Source organism: Pinus tabuliformis, chromosome 9, assembly GCF_031772625.1.
Source record: "Pinus tabuliformis cultivar Carrire ecotype Pingquan chromosome 9, CPIR1, whole genome shotgun sequence".
NCBI lineage: Eukaryota > Viridiplantae > Streptophyta > Pinopsida > Pinales > Pinaceae > Pinus > Pinus tabuliformis.
In genome coordinates, this window is record NC_142307.1 from 1615629185 (window position 1) to 1615643228 (window position 14044).

At 39.4% G+C, this 14044-nt stretch overlaps 2 protein-coding genes across 6 annotated transcripts in view; both read right to left on the reverse strand.

Moving 5' to 3' along the window:
* The window catches only part of LOC149154957 (AUGMIN subunit 3-like), a 690355-nt gene that overhangs the window by 543004 nt on the left and 133307 nt on the right, over positions 1–14044 (reverse strand). The window lies entirely within an intron of this gene.
* On the reverse strand, positions 935–5701 carry LOC149154958 (uncharacterized). The gene is made up of 3 exons (XM_089439405.1): positions 5421–5701; positions 4477–5294; positions 935–1216 (listed from the first exon to the last, which is right to left on the reverse strand). Exons 2-3 carry the CDS (start codon positions 5290–5292, stop codon positions 935–937), a joined length of 1098 nt encoding a protein of 365 aa, XP_089295531.1. The 5' UTR covers positions 5293–5294; positions 5421–5701.

Genomic DNA, 14044 nt, shown 5'->3' on the forward strand with positions numbered 1-14044 from the left:
GCAACCACAACTATTAGCACAAAAGCAAACCTACCCAAGCCTGCAAAAAACAATGCTAGGGTAAAAATAAAATGCCAAAGTCAAAAAACATACCAAAGAGACTCAACGTTAGGGATGTGAGGCCGTAGAAGGGCTACGACCTTGGGAAAAAAGGCCAAATAGGCCTGCAATTGGGGAGAAGAGGCCTAAAAGGGCTCAGCCTAGGGCTACAAGCCCTTAAAGGCATGCGGCTGCCTAAGGCAAGCCTCCTAGAGGCTGCGGAAAGGAGAGAAGAGGCTCCTAGAGCCTACCGTTGGGGAAGAGAGCCCTCCTAAGGCTTGCGGCCAAGGTTACTTGGGAGTGGGAGCGGGAGCGACATTTTCAGAAGCTCCTGGTTTAGGAGCGAATCCCGGAGCGTTTTTTATATAATATATATATATATATATATATATATTTTGATGCATATATGTCAACAAAAACATGTAGAAGGATGAATTACACATAAAAAAAAACATAGATTGAATCATATAACAACAATCATCTAGAAGTTATATTCTTCATCAACCACGTCCACAAGTTAGTAACATACAACATATTGAGTTTCATGAATTATGATTCATCAATCTTAAAGTTTCAAGCTTTCAAAATTCAATATATAACATTTGTCACCATTGATCACCAAAGTTGTACTTGTAAGCTAAGTGTAACCATTACAACAAATAATATCTAACATGAAATGAAATGTTATCAAATGAAATGAAATGAAAAAACTTTCAACTTTCACGAAGCATCATATTCAAAATTCATTACCAATGAGTTATAATTGCCAACTTCAAACTTCAAAGTTCAAACTTAAATTGTCATATATTGTTTACAAAAAATATCATAATAAATATGAAAGAGTCAACAGTTGTAAAAATTACTAGAAACTAGAAAAGACAAGTAAATCTATCATCTATATCTTCCTCTTGCCACCACAAATAACGTCTAATTTATGAGCAGGTCGTGGTGGTCTTCTAGGAGTCCCCTCCTGCACAGTGCCATGACCAAAACCAGAAGCCACATGCCCTCCACGTGAGGATGTACGTGGAGGCGGCAACAACAAAGGAGCAATACTTGGAACTCGAGCATTGCTACTGGATGGTGGGGGTGGCATGGCTATTGCTTTATCTTCCTCTCTCATAAGTTTTGCTTCAAGTTCCACAAGATGTACAGTGCCATCCTCCAAATTATTGTCCTCTAGGTGGTTGTCCCAAATTTATATGTTGGATCCTCATAAGCCCAATCACAGTAATGACTCAATAACCTCAAGTTGTAGTTCACATAAACCAAACTTTCTACTCGGTTTTCATTGAGTCTGTGTCTTCTCACATTATGTATGAAGTTGTAGGTTCTCCAACACCTCTCTGCAAAAGAAGTATTTACAACTTGTGAGAGAACTTTTTTGCCAATTTTGCCAAAATTCCCATGCCGCCATATGCTTCCCACCATGTGAGAGAATCAAATCTGTCTCTATCTTCCATTGCATGCAAAGAACCAAACAAACCAGTGCAACTGAAGTATCTGCCTAATTCAAGACACCATTAGCACATTCCTCCCTATCAGGTACCAACTTGTTTAATGCTTCCATATATCCTGTAGCTACCTCTAGATCCATATGGGGTTTGACACTAACCCCACCCCCAAGTGCAGGTTGGCCCAACTAAGTTGGAGAGTAGTATTTTGGCGTAAGGATATACGCCAAGGCATGTAGTGGAACATTAAGTTTATTCCACCGTGTACACAAACAATTGTGAATCAGTGTATACAAGTTGGGATCATTTTTTTGAGCAACATATTTTATTTGCCCTAACATGGTATCCATCTGCTCATACACCTCCCCAATCACTGGTTTATATGTATCTGCAAAACAAATCATGTGATAAATGGGCTTGGTGAATTCCAACACTTGCCTCACACGTGCCCGAAATTGACCATCAAGAGCAGTCTCCTCCACCTGTTCAAAACCTGGCATATCAGCTGCATTTGTGGACCTTTCCTTTAATATCTGCCTGTGTGGACTTGATACCATGCTAGCCAATGACTCTCTTACCTTCAAAAGGCACCTAAAGGTGAGGTAATAGCTAGCAAATCTAGTCTTCGCAACCTTCAACGGCTCCAATCTTGAGTGACTGTGGAAAAGCCCATCAGTATTGCTATGATTTGTAATAAATTTTATCATGTGTTTGCCTCTCTTGTACAAATCACCAATCCATTTGTATTGTTAGTTTTTGTTCTTAATAATATCATGCATCAAAAGGTTCATTGTGTGAACCAAACACCCAGACCAAAATATATTGGGGTATTTTATCCTCAATAATTGCTCCCGCTGCCTTACAATTAGCAGCATTATCAGTGATGACTTGGATGACATTGTATGGCCCAATAAGTTCAATTGTTTCAAGTAATGGTTCTGCAATGTTGATGACGATCTTGAACTTCTCTGAGTAATCATATGCTAAAAGGAAGATGGCACCACTAACAGACACAGCAAGAACACTTATCAATGGCTTGCCATTTACATTTATCCATCCATCAAATACAATGGACACCCCATGCTCAGTCCAAGAATTTGTCATTCTACTCAAAGAATGTGATATTTTTGCTTTTTCATGATCAAGTCCAACGATTCTAGCTTTGTCATATGCAGGGCTCTTGTATCCTTTGGGGGCATCATCTATGGCAAATACCCTAAGTTGCACGAAACGGGGAAACGGAAACGAGTTTCCGAAACGGGAAGCGAAACGAAACGCGACCTCCCCAAATTTTGGAAACGGGGAAACGCGAATATATATAATAATATATATATATATATATTAAAAATATTTAAAAATTATTATTATTATATATATGTGCAATCATAAAGCATGAATGATACATTTACATTATATGATTATAATTTATTACATTTAAACATTAAGATTAAATTTACATCACATTTACTCATGAGTCATGAATGATCACAAAATGAAAATAAAAATATAGGAAAATCCAAAATCAGCCTTTATTTATATTAGTATATGAGGCTGCAAGTACAATAAAGACTATAAGGCTGCAAGAACTATAGAGACAAGTCACAAAAGACTAATCCTCATCATAACAATCCTCATCAAAAATAGAAGCAGCACAATGCTCAACAGTGGATGGTAGTGCTGAAGAAGATGATGCACCAATTCCACTATCAGATTCGGCCTCAATATTCAAGGCAGCAAGAGAGAGATCCAAATCAGGATTTTCTGCATCCACATCCCCTTCTTTAGAAGGACCATTGTTGCATTCTGGACCCCTACGAGATGCAAGGCGAAGGTTGGAGTGCACATAAACAAGATCCGCTGCTTTCTGTGAGCCCAACCTATTGCGCTTCACAGAATGAATAAAACCATAAGTGCTCCAATTCCTTTCTACTGATGAAGAGCTTGCCACTTGTGAAAGAATACGAATGGCAAGGTTTTGCAAATGTACACCATTTGCTCCATGACAAATCCACCACCTAACTGGATTCATGGTGCTTCTCTCCTCCAAAGCTGATATATCTGCATAATCATCTATTCCTGCAGCAAAACTGGCAAATTCCTCCTTTACCTCCCTATGTAGATGAGAAGGAAACATTCTCATAAGGGCTTTTTTCACCCCAGTAGCCACCTCTCTATCCTTATGGGGTGCCTTCCTCTTCCCATTGCTTTTAGCAATAAGCTCCTCATCATAAAATTTGGGGTTCAAAGCATGTGCTAAAGTGTGCAATGGTGTATTGAAATTGTTCCACCTATCAACAATGATTTTCTTGATCAAACCAGCAAAATGATCATCAACAAACAAAAGCTGTGGAGACTCCTGCGAAATGATTTCCATAGTTTTCTCAACCATGGAATCCATGCCATCATATACCTCTCCCAAGAAAGGTTGGTCAATGTCAACACTCCGGAGAAGCTCAAATGCAGGGGTTGTGAACTTTAGCAAGAAATCTACCTTGCTCCACCAATCCTCATCAAGGCACAATCTACGCACCATAGATCCCCGCTCTGAATCTGCTTGTCTCCACTCAATCCAAAGTTGACTCACCACCATAGAAACTAATGCATGCTTAACCTCAACAAGGCGGCGCAACATCACGAAGTTTGAGGCATATCTTGTCTCAGCAACTTTTAACAACTCCAATTTGGAGTACTCTCGAAATATGGCCTGAGACTGGTGGTGGTTGGTGATGAATTTGATAATCTCCCTTGCTTCCCCTGTGAGTTCCTTTATCCAAGAAACTTTGTTGTCGATCTCCTCTAAGATCAGATTCAGATTATGGACAATGCATGGTGTCCAAAAGATGTGGTCATACCTCCCCTCAATAATTAAACCTGCAGCTTTGCAAACCGGTGCATTATCCGTGATAACTTGCACCACCTTGTTAGGCCCTATTTGTTCAATAGCTTTTATAATAACATCAGCAATGTATTGTGCATCTTTCACCTCTCCTAAGCAGTCTTCTGCCTTGATAAACATTACTCCTTTGGGGGAAGTGGCAATGATATTTATCAATGGTCTGCGCCTCATATCTGTCCAACCATCTGAGACTATGGTAACCCCAGAGCTACTCCAGGAAGAACGAATTGGAGCTAAAATGTCCTCCACAAGGTCCTTCTCATTTTTGAGAAGCTGGGTTCTGACTTTCTCATAGTTGGGCCCCTTGTACCCTTGAGGAGCTTTGTTAACTGCCCTTATCATATCTTGCCAGTAAGGAGAGCGAACAACATTGAATGGGATACCACATGCATAAATGCACCTAGCCACTCTAGAATCAGTTTCTTCTCTTGCTTGCACATTCACCAATCTAGCAATTCTGCTATCCTGAACTGAAGGAGATGCCTCTGGGCCTCTGGTATTTTTGGGTGCTGGTTGTTCATGTTGTTGAGTGTGACCAGCTCTCCTCTTTCTTGCTTCAACTACAATCCTTGGCTCAATGTTAGATGGAGCTTGAGTAAGCTCATCATGCCTTCTCTTAGTACCATCCGCCTCATCTTGCTCTCTTTGATATGCCCTCCTTGCCAACGGATCTGATGTTTTTGTGCAACCTGAAATCCCCTGTCCTCCTCCATGCAATAGATGCGCCTTCACTCTTGGGTAGGAGCCCTTGTACGTATTATTGCAAAGATTGCATCGCCATTCCCATGAGCCACCACCTCCACATCTTTGAAGCTTCGTCACATGCCTCCAAAGAGGATAATATTCAGCCCTTGGGTTGGCCCTAGGGATTGAACTTGCAGCTGCACTTTGGCTGGAAGCCATTGCTGCAAAAATAAATTAAAAAAACAAATCTGTAAATAATAAAAACGTTTTTCATATTTTTGGCTGTATAAACCCTAGAAAAATTAAAGAAATAGTAAGAAAAAAACTAAGAAATGAATGTGGCTTACCCAAATTAATTTTCTGTGGCTGAATCTACCCTAAAATGCCAGAAAAGAGGAGAAATATGGCTGTAGCTGAGCCAAATCTGCTGCAAAAATAAATTTAAAAAACAAATCTATCAATAAAAAACGTTTTTCATATTTTTGGCTGCCTAAACCCTAGAAAAATTGAAGAAATAGTAAGAAAAAACTAAAAAAATGAATGTGGCTTACCCAAATTAATTATCTGTGGCTGAGACTACCCCGAAATGCCAGAAAAGAGAAGAGAAATATGGTTGTAGCTGAGCCAAATCTGCTGCTACTGAAATCCCCTGCTGAAATCTCTTTCTCTTGCTGTTGAAATCTTCTTTCTCCTGCTGCTGAAATCTACTTTGCTCACTGCTCAAAACACCCTAGCTGAAACAACTGCCAATCTCCAAGAGAAACGACTTGCTGAATAGTGTGATGAGAGAATGAGACAAACTGCTCTTTTATAACTTTAGAATAGGTTTCTAGAACATCCTGGAAACCTAAAAAAAAATTTAAAAACAACACATAAATTTGGGGAAACGTGGCAGTACGGCCGGAAACGCGTTTCCAGGCCGTACGGTACGCGTTTTCGGGTTTCATTTCGTTTCCCGGGAGGAAACGACCCCTAGGGCCACGTTTCCTGCAACTTAGCAAATACCATTTCGTGTCAATAAGGTGAGCGAAGAACATTGAATGGTATCCCACATGCATAGAAAAACCGGTAAATCTTTTAATCCACATCATTCCTACACCCTTCGTCAAGGAAATCTGATATGGTCCTACGCCTTAAAGAGATGTTTGGTGACCCTGTGCTTCCATATCCACTGCCATAGGAGGATGTTGAAGGAGTTCTTTGTGCATGTGATGGTGAAATTGGTTCAAAGAAACCCTTTGATCTTTTAGATTTGTAATGGGCTTACTCTTCTTCCCTTGTGTATTTGGTTGTCTCTGCTACTGACACATCTGTACAAGTTTTGATTCCTATTTGTTTATTTCTATCCCATGGCCTTTTCCCGCAAAGGTGCTTTTTGGCATGGTTGTATGAACCTATGTAATTATTGTTGCAATGGGGGCAGTGAAATTTAGTGGTTCCACCCCCTTTCCCTACTTCAGGCCTAGTAACATATTTCCACAATGGGGTTAGGTCTTGTTTAGTTTTTTGAGTTGAATCATGTTCACTCTCCTCTAGCTCCTCCTCACCAAGGTACTCCTCTCTGGGGTTTTCATCAAATCCACTATAACCCACTTCTTCATGTTCATCCCTCCTCTTTCTACTCCCCAACACCATAATAACCAAGAAGAAGAAAATGCCAAGAAATATAACCATGATGTTTGAAATTTGAAGATTTGAATCTACAAAAAAAATGGAATGGGAAATAGAGAACAAAAATTTATTTATTTATTTATCAATGAACATAAAAAAATAATTGCTAGATTAGAGTGTAGATCCTACCTCTTTGGCCTCCAATCTCCCCATGCAAGCTCTTCCAACTCCTCTCCTTGCTCCAAATTCTCTCTTGCTCTCTCTCACTCTCTTGCTCTCTCTCACTCTCTTGCTCTTAGAAATGAAATGAATAATGAGAGGGAGAGGGTTTATTTATTCCCCGCTCTCCTCCCCTCCCTCCCTTTTTTCCCTCCCCTCCCCTTCCTTTCTCCACGCCATCGTTGCCTCTCCCACGCCGCGCGGGCGTCGCTCACCATCAGACAAGAGCAATTTTTCCAACTTGGGAGCGGTTGGGAGCAATCGCTCCCTGACCGCTCCTGGGTTGGAAAAATCGCTCCCTAAATCGAATTGGCAAAAAACAGGGAGCAATTTTTTTTGTTAGGGAGCGCGCTCCCAACCCGCTCCGAAGTCACTCCCGACCGGAGCACGGATTGGGATGGGGATCGTGGGGGCGCTCCCCCACAACCTTGCTTGCGGCTACCTTCAAGTGCACTCAGACCCTGCAAACAAAAGAAAAGGCCCTCACAAAGTGATAAAACCCTCCTCCAAGGGATGCAGCCTTCTTCTAGGGCTGGACAGCTTCCTTCCCTGGGCAAACATTGGGCAAGAGTGACTCAAAAGGGCTAGATCTTACACTCAAGGGCCTGGATCAGCCTTCCTCTCTTCAAGAGCTTGATTCCTCACCTACAAAATGAAAACATTTAGAGCCCAAATACCCCATATATACAAAATTTGAAATAAAACCCCAATGCTACACAAAAAATTACAAATATTTACACTATTTACAAAATAAAATTTTCTCTTGCTAGCAAATTAAATTTCATTATAGCATAAGCTATGTTGCCAGGAAACGTGGGTGCGGGGATGGGGACGGGGACGGGGACAGGGACGGGGACGGCATTTTTGGAAACAGGGTGCGTGGGTTCGTCGGGTAATATAATAATATTAAATTTTAATAATTATATTTTATAAATTATAAATTTATAATTAATAATATATATTAAATTTGAATTTGTATATTTTTTCAACTTTAAACAAGAAAACTTTAATGATAATCATTTAAACATGTTTAGTCTCTCCCATATAAAAACACAATTTTTTCATAGGAGATTCTTCTCAACCTGATAGTGGTCTAGACTTTTCTTGATGTCTAATCATCCACCTGCCCCATGCATGGTGTGCTCTGTGGTAAAGCAATCCCAAAAAGTTAAAACAGTGGCAGCCTTACCCTTCCGCAAAACACGCTTATTCTTTTAGGCATATTTTCCTAGTTTTAATCTTAACATGATGTTATCAGAATGCTATGAGAAATTGGCAGATTTTGATACTTAATTTAGCCATTTTCCAAAATAGCCCTTCGCCATTTAACAGCATCATCTGATTACAGCTTATGGCTGGTCTCAATCCTACTTTCTATTTGATCGAAAATGTCTGAACCTGTATGTGTGAATTTACAGTTTATAATTTGATGGTTATTAACTTATTTGGCTCGGGAATGAATGTTTCATAAATTCATTCCAAATTGATTTACAAGAATCTGCAGGCTCAAATTACAGAGTAAGAGGTCTCTTTTCCAGTTCTGGTTTCGATGCCATATAATATTAAAGGCATTGAAGATCCACAAATACAGGAGATTCATAATTTACATTGAGACTCTAACAAACCTTGGGCATAAGTTTTGAAATTGTTTTTATAAATTTATAGCATAAGACTAATGGAGAGACTGATCATAAGAGTCTCCTGCGGTAGGAAGGGACTCATGAATGTGCAAACAGCTACCCTTTTTTTTCCAACTATGGTCATCACCTTATTAAATATTTCCACAAAGCTACAGCCAATATGATATGATATTCTGCTTGTGGGATTGTACACCCATAATGTTCCTTTTATAATATTGAGATATCATAATCATATATGATTTCAGAATACTGTGTCGCTCATAAGTTTTGAAAAACTTATCACTGTTGATAAATTTTTACAATGATTCATTACCCTTGAGCAACACGTCATGCCCACAGAGCAATGCTAAGGCATGTGAACAAAGACAGTCTTTGGAAACTGTAATCTTTGGAAATGATGGCAGAAAATTTCCTTGAGAAACATTCAGAAGACCTTACAACCATCTCTGAAGGACAATCCAGACCAATGACCATCAATGACTCCAAAAATGATATCATTCGTTTATGGCATATATTCTATATTCTATGGCATATCATTCGTTTATGGCATATCATTTTTTAAATTTCAATAAAAAAAAATTATTTGAAAATTAAATTTTTAATATAGTTTTTTTATGAAGAACCCAAAGAACCCAACCCGAAGAACCCGAAGAACCCAAGAACCCAAGCACACGAAGAACCCGAAGAACCCGAAGAACCCAAGAACCCAAGCACCCGAAGAACCCAAGAACCCGTTAAAGGAAAAGAACCCAATTTTTTTTTTTGAAGAACCCGGTTCTTCATGGAAGAACCCAGTTCTTCTGGGTTCGTCTGGGAAGAACCCGTACCCGAATCCGGTACTTGGGTGCGAGAACCCAGGACGAGTTCGAGAACCCCACCCCGGGGTGCGGGTACCCATGCACAGAGCATAAGAGAGAGAGATTATATTTTTGAGAGATTTTAAAATAAATGATGTATCTAAATGAATCACTGGCCCAAACTCTCCTGCAAAGTACCCTACAAAATGAAACCTCGAAATCCAAACATTGTCGATTCTTCTCCACAGTCTGTGAACTTGGAGACCAAGGGCTAGCATACCTATAAATCTCTATTCGAACTTAAAAGATGAAATGTTGGTGTTGAAAAATCTAGGGCAAAGGGATGAAGTAATTTCTCTTGAACGCTAGCTGCTTGTGATGCAACTTTGCTTTGTCTTTTATTAACTTCTTTCTTTCACTTTGATTGCGTTAATGTTTTCTATCATCAAACAGTTATCAAATCATAAATGAGCATGAGATAAGGAACACAAAATGTAGGCGATCAACCAAGGCCAAAACCTTTCCAACTTGAGAGGAAAACCCAAACAAATTCTTCTTCTTATAGAATCTTCAAGTTGTGAATTCCAAGACCAAGACCCTTGACTTACTAACCTCTACAAGACCAAGACCCTTGACTTTCTAACCTCTACAAGACTAAGTCACAAGGATTCCTTGAGCGAATTATTCTTCCTCGAGTCAATGCTAGTCAAATTTCTTGCTTCACCATAGATCTCGGCTTCCCTTCTAATTTCGGCCTATTGACTCAGACCTACAACTCTCGGCCTCTTCAGAAACCTTAGTTGCAGCACGTGTGAGGGATAAACACTAATCTTTTATCCCCTGATCCCCTTCATTTAGATGGAGTCTCCTTCTTCAGTAATTCGGCTTGTAAGATGACTTGTTTTTCTTCCTTAATTTGGTCTTCTAAGATGACTTCGACTTCTTTTGCAGTAGATGACACTAGATTTCCTCGCATGTGTGAAAGGTATTTGCCCCAAAACAAATCAAAACAATTCCGTCTTCTTATCCTCCTTTCTTCGCTTGATGATAGGCTTCTTCTCTTGAGTTTTCCACAATGATCTCTTGTTTTTGGATGCTTGATCAAATGGTGTTCAAGTGAGGCCAAGTCCTCTCTATATATAGTAGCCTACCCAGGAAATAAGCCAACTTGACCAAGTGTGTAGGCCGACAACCTCTTTTCAAATGATCTTCATCTCCTTTTGAAGGCCGACTAGATGGAGTACTTCTGACAATGTCATGGAGGGTTTATGGCTCAAATAGATTCTTCTTTTACAATACGTAACATGCCCAAATGGGTCTTCAATACATGACATCGACTCAATAGACTTTATGACTTAATGACCAAACCTAACAGCTCACAATGGGAGCTTGATCTACAAAATAACATCCCTTGAGCATGAAACCCATGCCTCAAAAATAACAAAATAATTTTATTTTTCTTTCTTTTCATTAATTACATAAAATCACGATTACAAATGTCATTATGAAGACCTAACCTAGTTACATATTACAACACTCCCTCTTAACCAGGGAGGTATTCATAATCCATACAAGGTACTTGGACATTCTCACTCTGAAGAATTCTCAAAAGAAGAGTCAGATTGGTAACCAACATTTTCACATAGCAAGGCCTTCACTGACCGCTCTATCTCTCCACAAGATTAGAGTACAATGCTGGCAAGACCAATGATTTATAGACACCTTCATCATTGTATCTCTCAGAACATACCCCACTCGGGTTCTCTCAAAGTATGTTCCACTTGTTCCACCAAGACTATTCTTATCTTGGATTCCTAGTCCTCAAAGAATATCGGTCCTCTATGACTACTCTTATCTTGGATTCTCTACCACATCCTTAAAGAGTATCAGATGCCAGATGCTTAAACAATCCTCCATTGTATCTTCCCAAGTGAAGAAAAGAATGATGTGTCTATCTCTGCTTCTCAACTAGGGACGATATACCCATTCCATTGAAGGAACGTATCCAAGCTCCCTCTTAATCAAGGACTTGACCAAGCTCCCTCTTGACCAGGGACTTGCTTCCAGCAGCTCTTTGGGTGGAGATCATGGGACAACCAATTGCTTGTAGGACTTCCTCTTTCGATGTCATGAACTTCTTCATTAATATGAATCCTACATCTTTTGGGACTTCTTTGTAGGGCATAGGCTATCCATCACTTTCAATCATGAATCCTATTAGTCATGTCATCATTCTTTTCATCGGAAAGCGATCCATTAGTCCATATCTAGCCTTCCTTCATGCCTTGCTACCTTCTTCATGCCATGTTTCCTTCAGGGTCTTTCATCCTACCACATGTGTATCGATCGTAGATGACATCTACAGCTCTTCCCTTGGCAACCCTGGATTAGCCCATCCAAATATTATTCATAAATAGAAAATGAATTATTAAATTAAGATCACCTTTGTGATGGTCTTTCAACATGACATCTCCCAGTTTGCATAAACATCCTGCATTGACACGTCTCCAACAGATACACAAAGTCAAGGGTCCCTTTGATTTTCCAAACTTTATCAGAATCTTCATATCTTTCCCATGGAGATATCATAGTCAAAACTTTTAGTTCTTGGACGTTGATTGCGTTCTGCATAGTTGCATTTTTCACGATCTTTGCTTACTTCCTTCACATATTTGCATTTTAGGAACTTCCAACCATACTTCCTTTGTCTTTAGTCAACCTCCTCATTTTCCATACGAGGACTTATTAGGTTGATTTCACCTTAGACAATATGTGACTCATGTCTTCATGCATCCTTCCAAAGTAGGAGATCCTTTTCTTTTGATCATGCTCATGAAGTAGAGCAACTATCCATACTATCTGCAACTATATGACATGACTTAATTTTATCAAAATACAAGCACACATACCTCATCTTTTCCCTTTTGGTCATCTAGACTTCCTTCGACAGCTTCCTTGATTGAAAGAACTTCAATCCCTCGACCTGCTTCACTTCTTTTGACATCATCCCATGAATCCCACACAAGTTGGAATTCTCGCCGAGACACTTGCTTCTTCAGTAGGTGAACCTTCCAATGAAGATTGCAATGGAGGATCTTCATCATCCTTATCCTGGATATGCTCCTTTTGAATGATGTATGATGAGCTCTATACTAAATGACTTTCTTTTTCCCATAAGTACTACTTATGCTTCTAATGAGGTTACCAAGAGCTACATCCTTCTATAGGTGACAGCCATAGACTTTTATTTCAGCGATCTTTCATGCTTCTTTATGATGATTTCACGAGCTCTTACTTTCACTCGTATGCTTCTATGTTGCCATCTCCTAACATGATATATCCTATCATGCTTCTAATGATTCCTACCATGATAGTTATATATTTTACAATAGAAAAACTTGAAAAGCACTAAGTGAGGAAGACTATCTCAATCACATTAGAGATCTTTTACTTCCTCTTTTTTGGTTTTCTTCTTTTCAGCTTCTTCCACTTCTTCAATGATATAGGACTCTTCCCTTCCTCTTTTGTTGGTGTCCTTCTTGAGCTTAGGATAATCTCTCTTGTAGTGCCCATATTCTTGACATCCATAGCATTGAATCTTTGCCATATTGTTCTTGCTTTTCCGAGGACCAAATTTCCCAAACTTCCATTTTCTTTTTGCCATAGCAGCATATGCTTGAGTTTGCTCATTTGATCCTACATAAGATTTTTCCTTCAACCTGGTTTCTTCAATTTTACATAGTGACCATAGATCTTTAAATGGAGCAGCTTCCTTCTTCCCGTAAATGCTTGATGTAAAGTTACCCCATTCCTCTGGTAGTGCATTTAGTACTATGGTAGTCATCTCTTTGTCAGACATTATTTCTCCCAGATCTTGTAGTTGGTCCCTTATTTTAGATATCCTCATAAAGTATGAGGTTATTCCTTCTTCTTTTGATATCTTCATCTTGTACAGTTCTTTTCCTAATGAGATTACTTCTTGCAAGCACTTGAGCATATTGCTTTGGAGGTTTGTTGATTGTGCCCTTAACATGTTCCATGACCTCATTTTCTATGAGGTTTAGATCGGTCATTTTCTTCCATGCAAGAAAGTTTGAAGCCCCAACCAAATGTTGCTTTCCTTGCAAAAAGACATTTTGACAGGTTCAGATGTAGATATAAATGTACTTACCTGTGAAGATGCTCCTTCAACCTACTACCTTCTTGAATTTGATGATGATATAGATAATAGAAAACTTCTTCTTGATGAAGATGATTTTCTTCAAAAGTGATCCTTGTCTCCAAAGAGGGGGAGAACACCTTGAGACAATTGATGATTCCAACAACTCCTTTCTTCTTGCTTCCCTTGGATGAGTATACTTCAAGATGCTTTAAATTGAGGATTTCTTCAATTCAAGAAGAATTAGGATCTCTTGAGGTCTCTTTCCTTGTGATGATGACTTGAGCGAGGATCCCGAGAGTGTTTCTAGTGTAGACTTCTTCTTTGATCGATCTAGGGTTTTGACACTTCCTTCAAGAAGATAATGTGGACCTTGTCTTCAATATGTTTTGAGGATGAGATGATCTTCTAGATGTTTTGATGCCCTTCTAGAACTTCGGCCCTTGAGTGCTTGAGTGTTCCTTATTGAGTTGCCCTTCCTTGATTTGTCACCTTAGTTCTAATACCATGTTGAGAAATCTAGGGCAGAGGAATGAGGTGATTTC

Coding starts and splice junctions, on each gene's coding strand:
- LOC149154958 (XM_089439405.1), bottom strand. CDS start 5,292: ATGGCTTCCAGCCAAAGTGCAGCTGCAAGTTCAATCCCTAGGGCCAAC. Junction 1,217..4,476: donor CAGAAGACTGCTTAGGAGAG/GTGAAAGATGCA, acceptor AACCACCTAGAG/GACAATAATTTGGAGGATGG.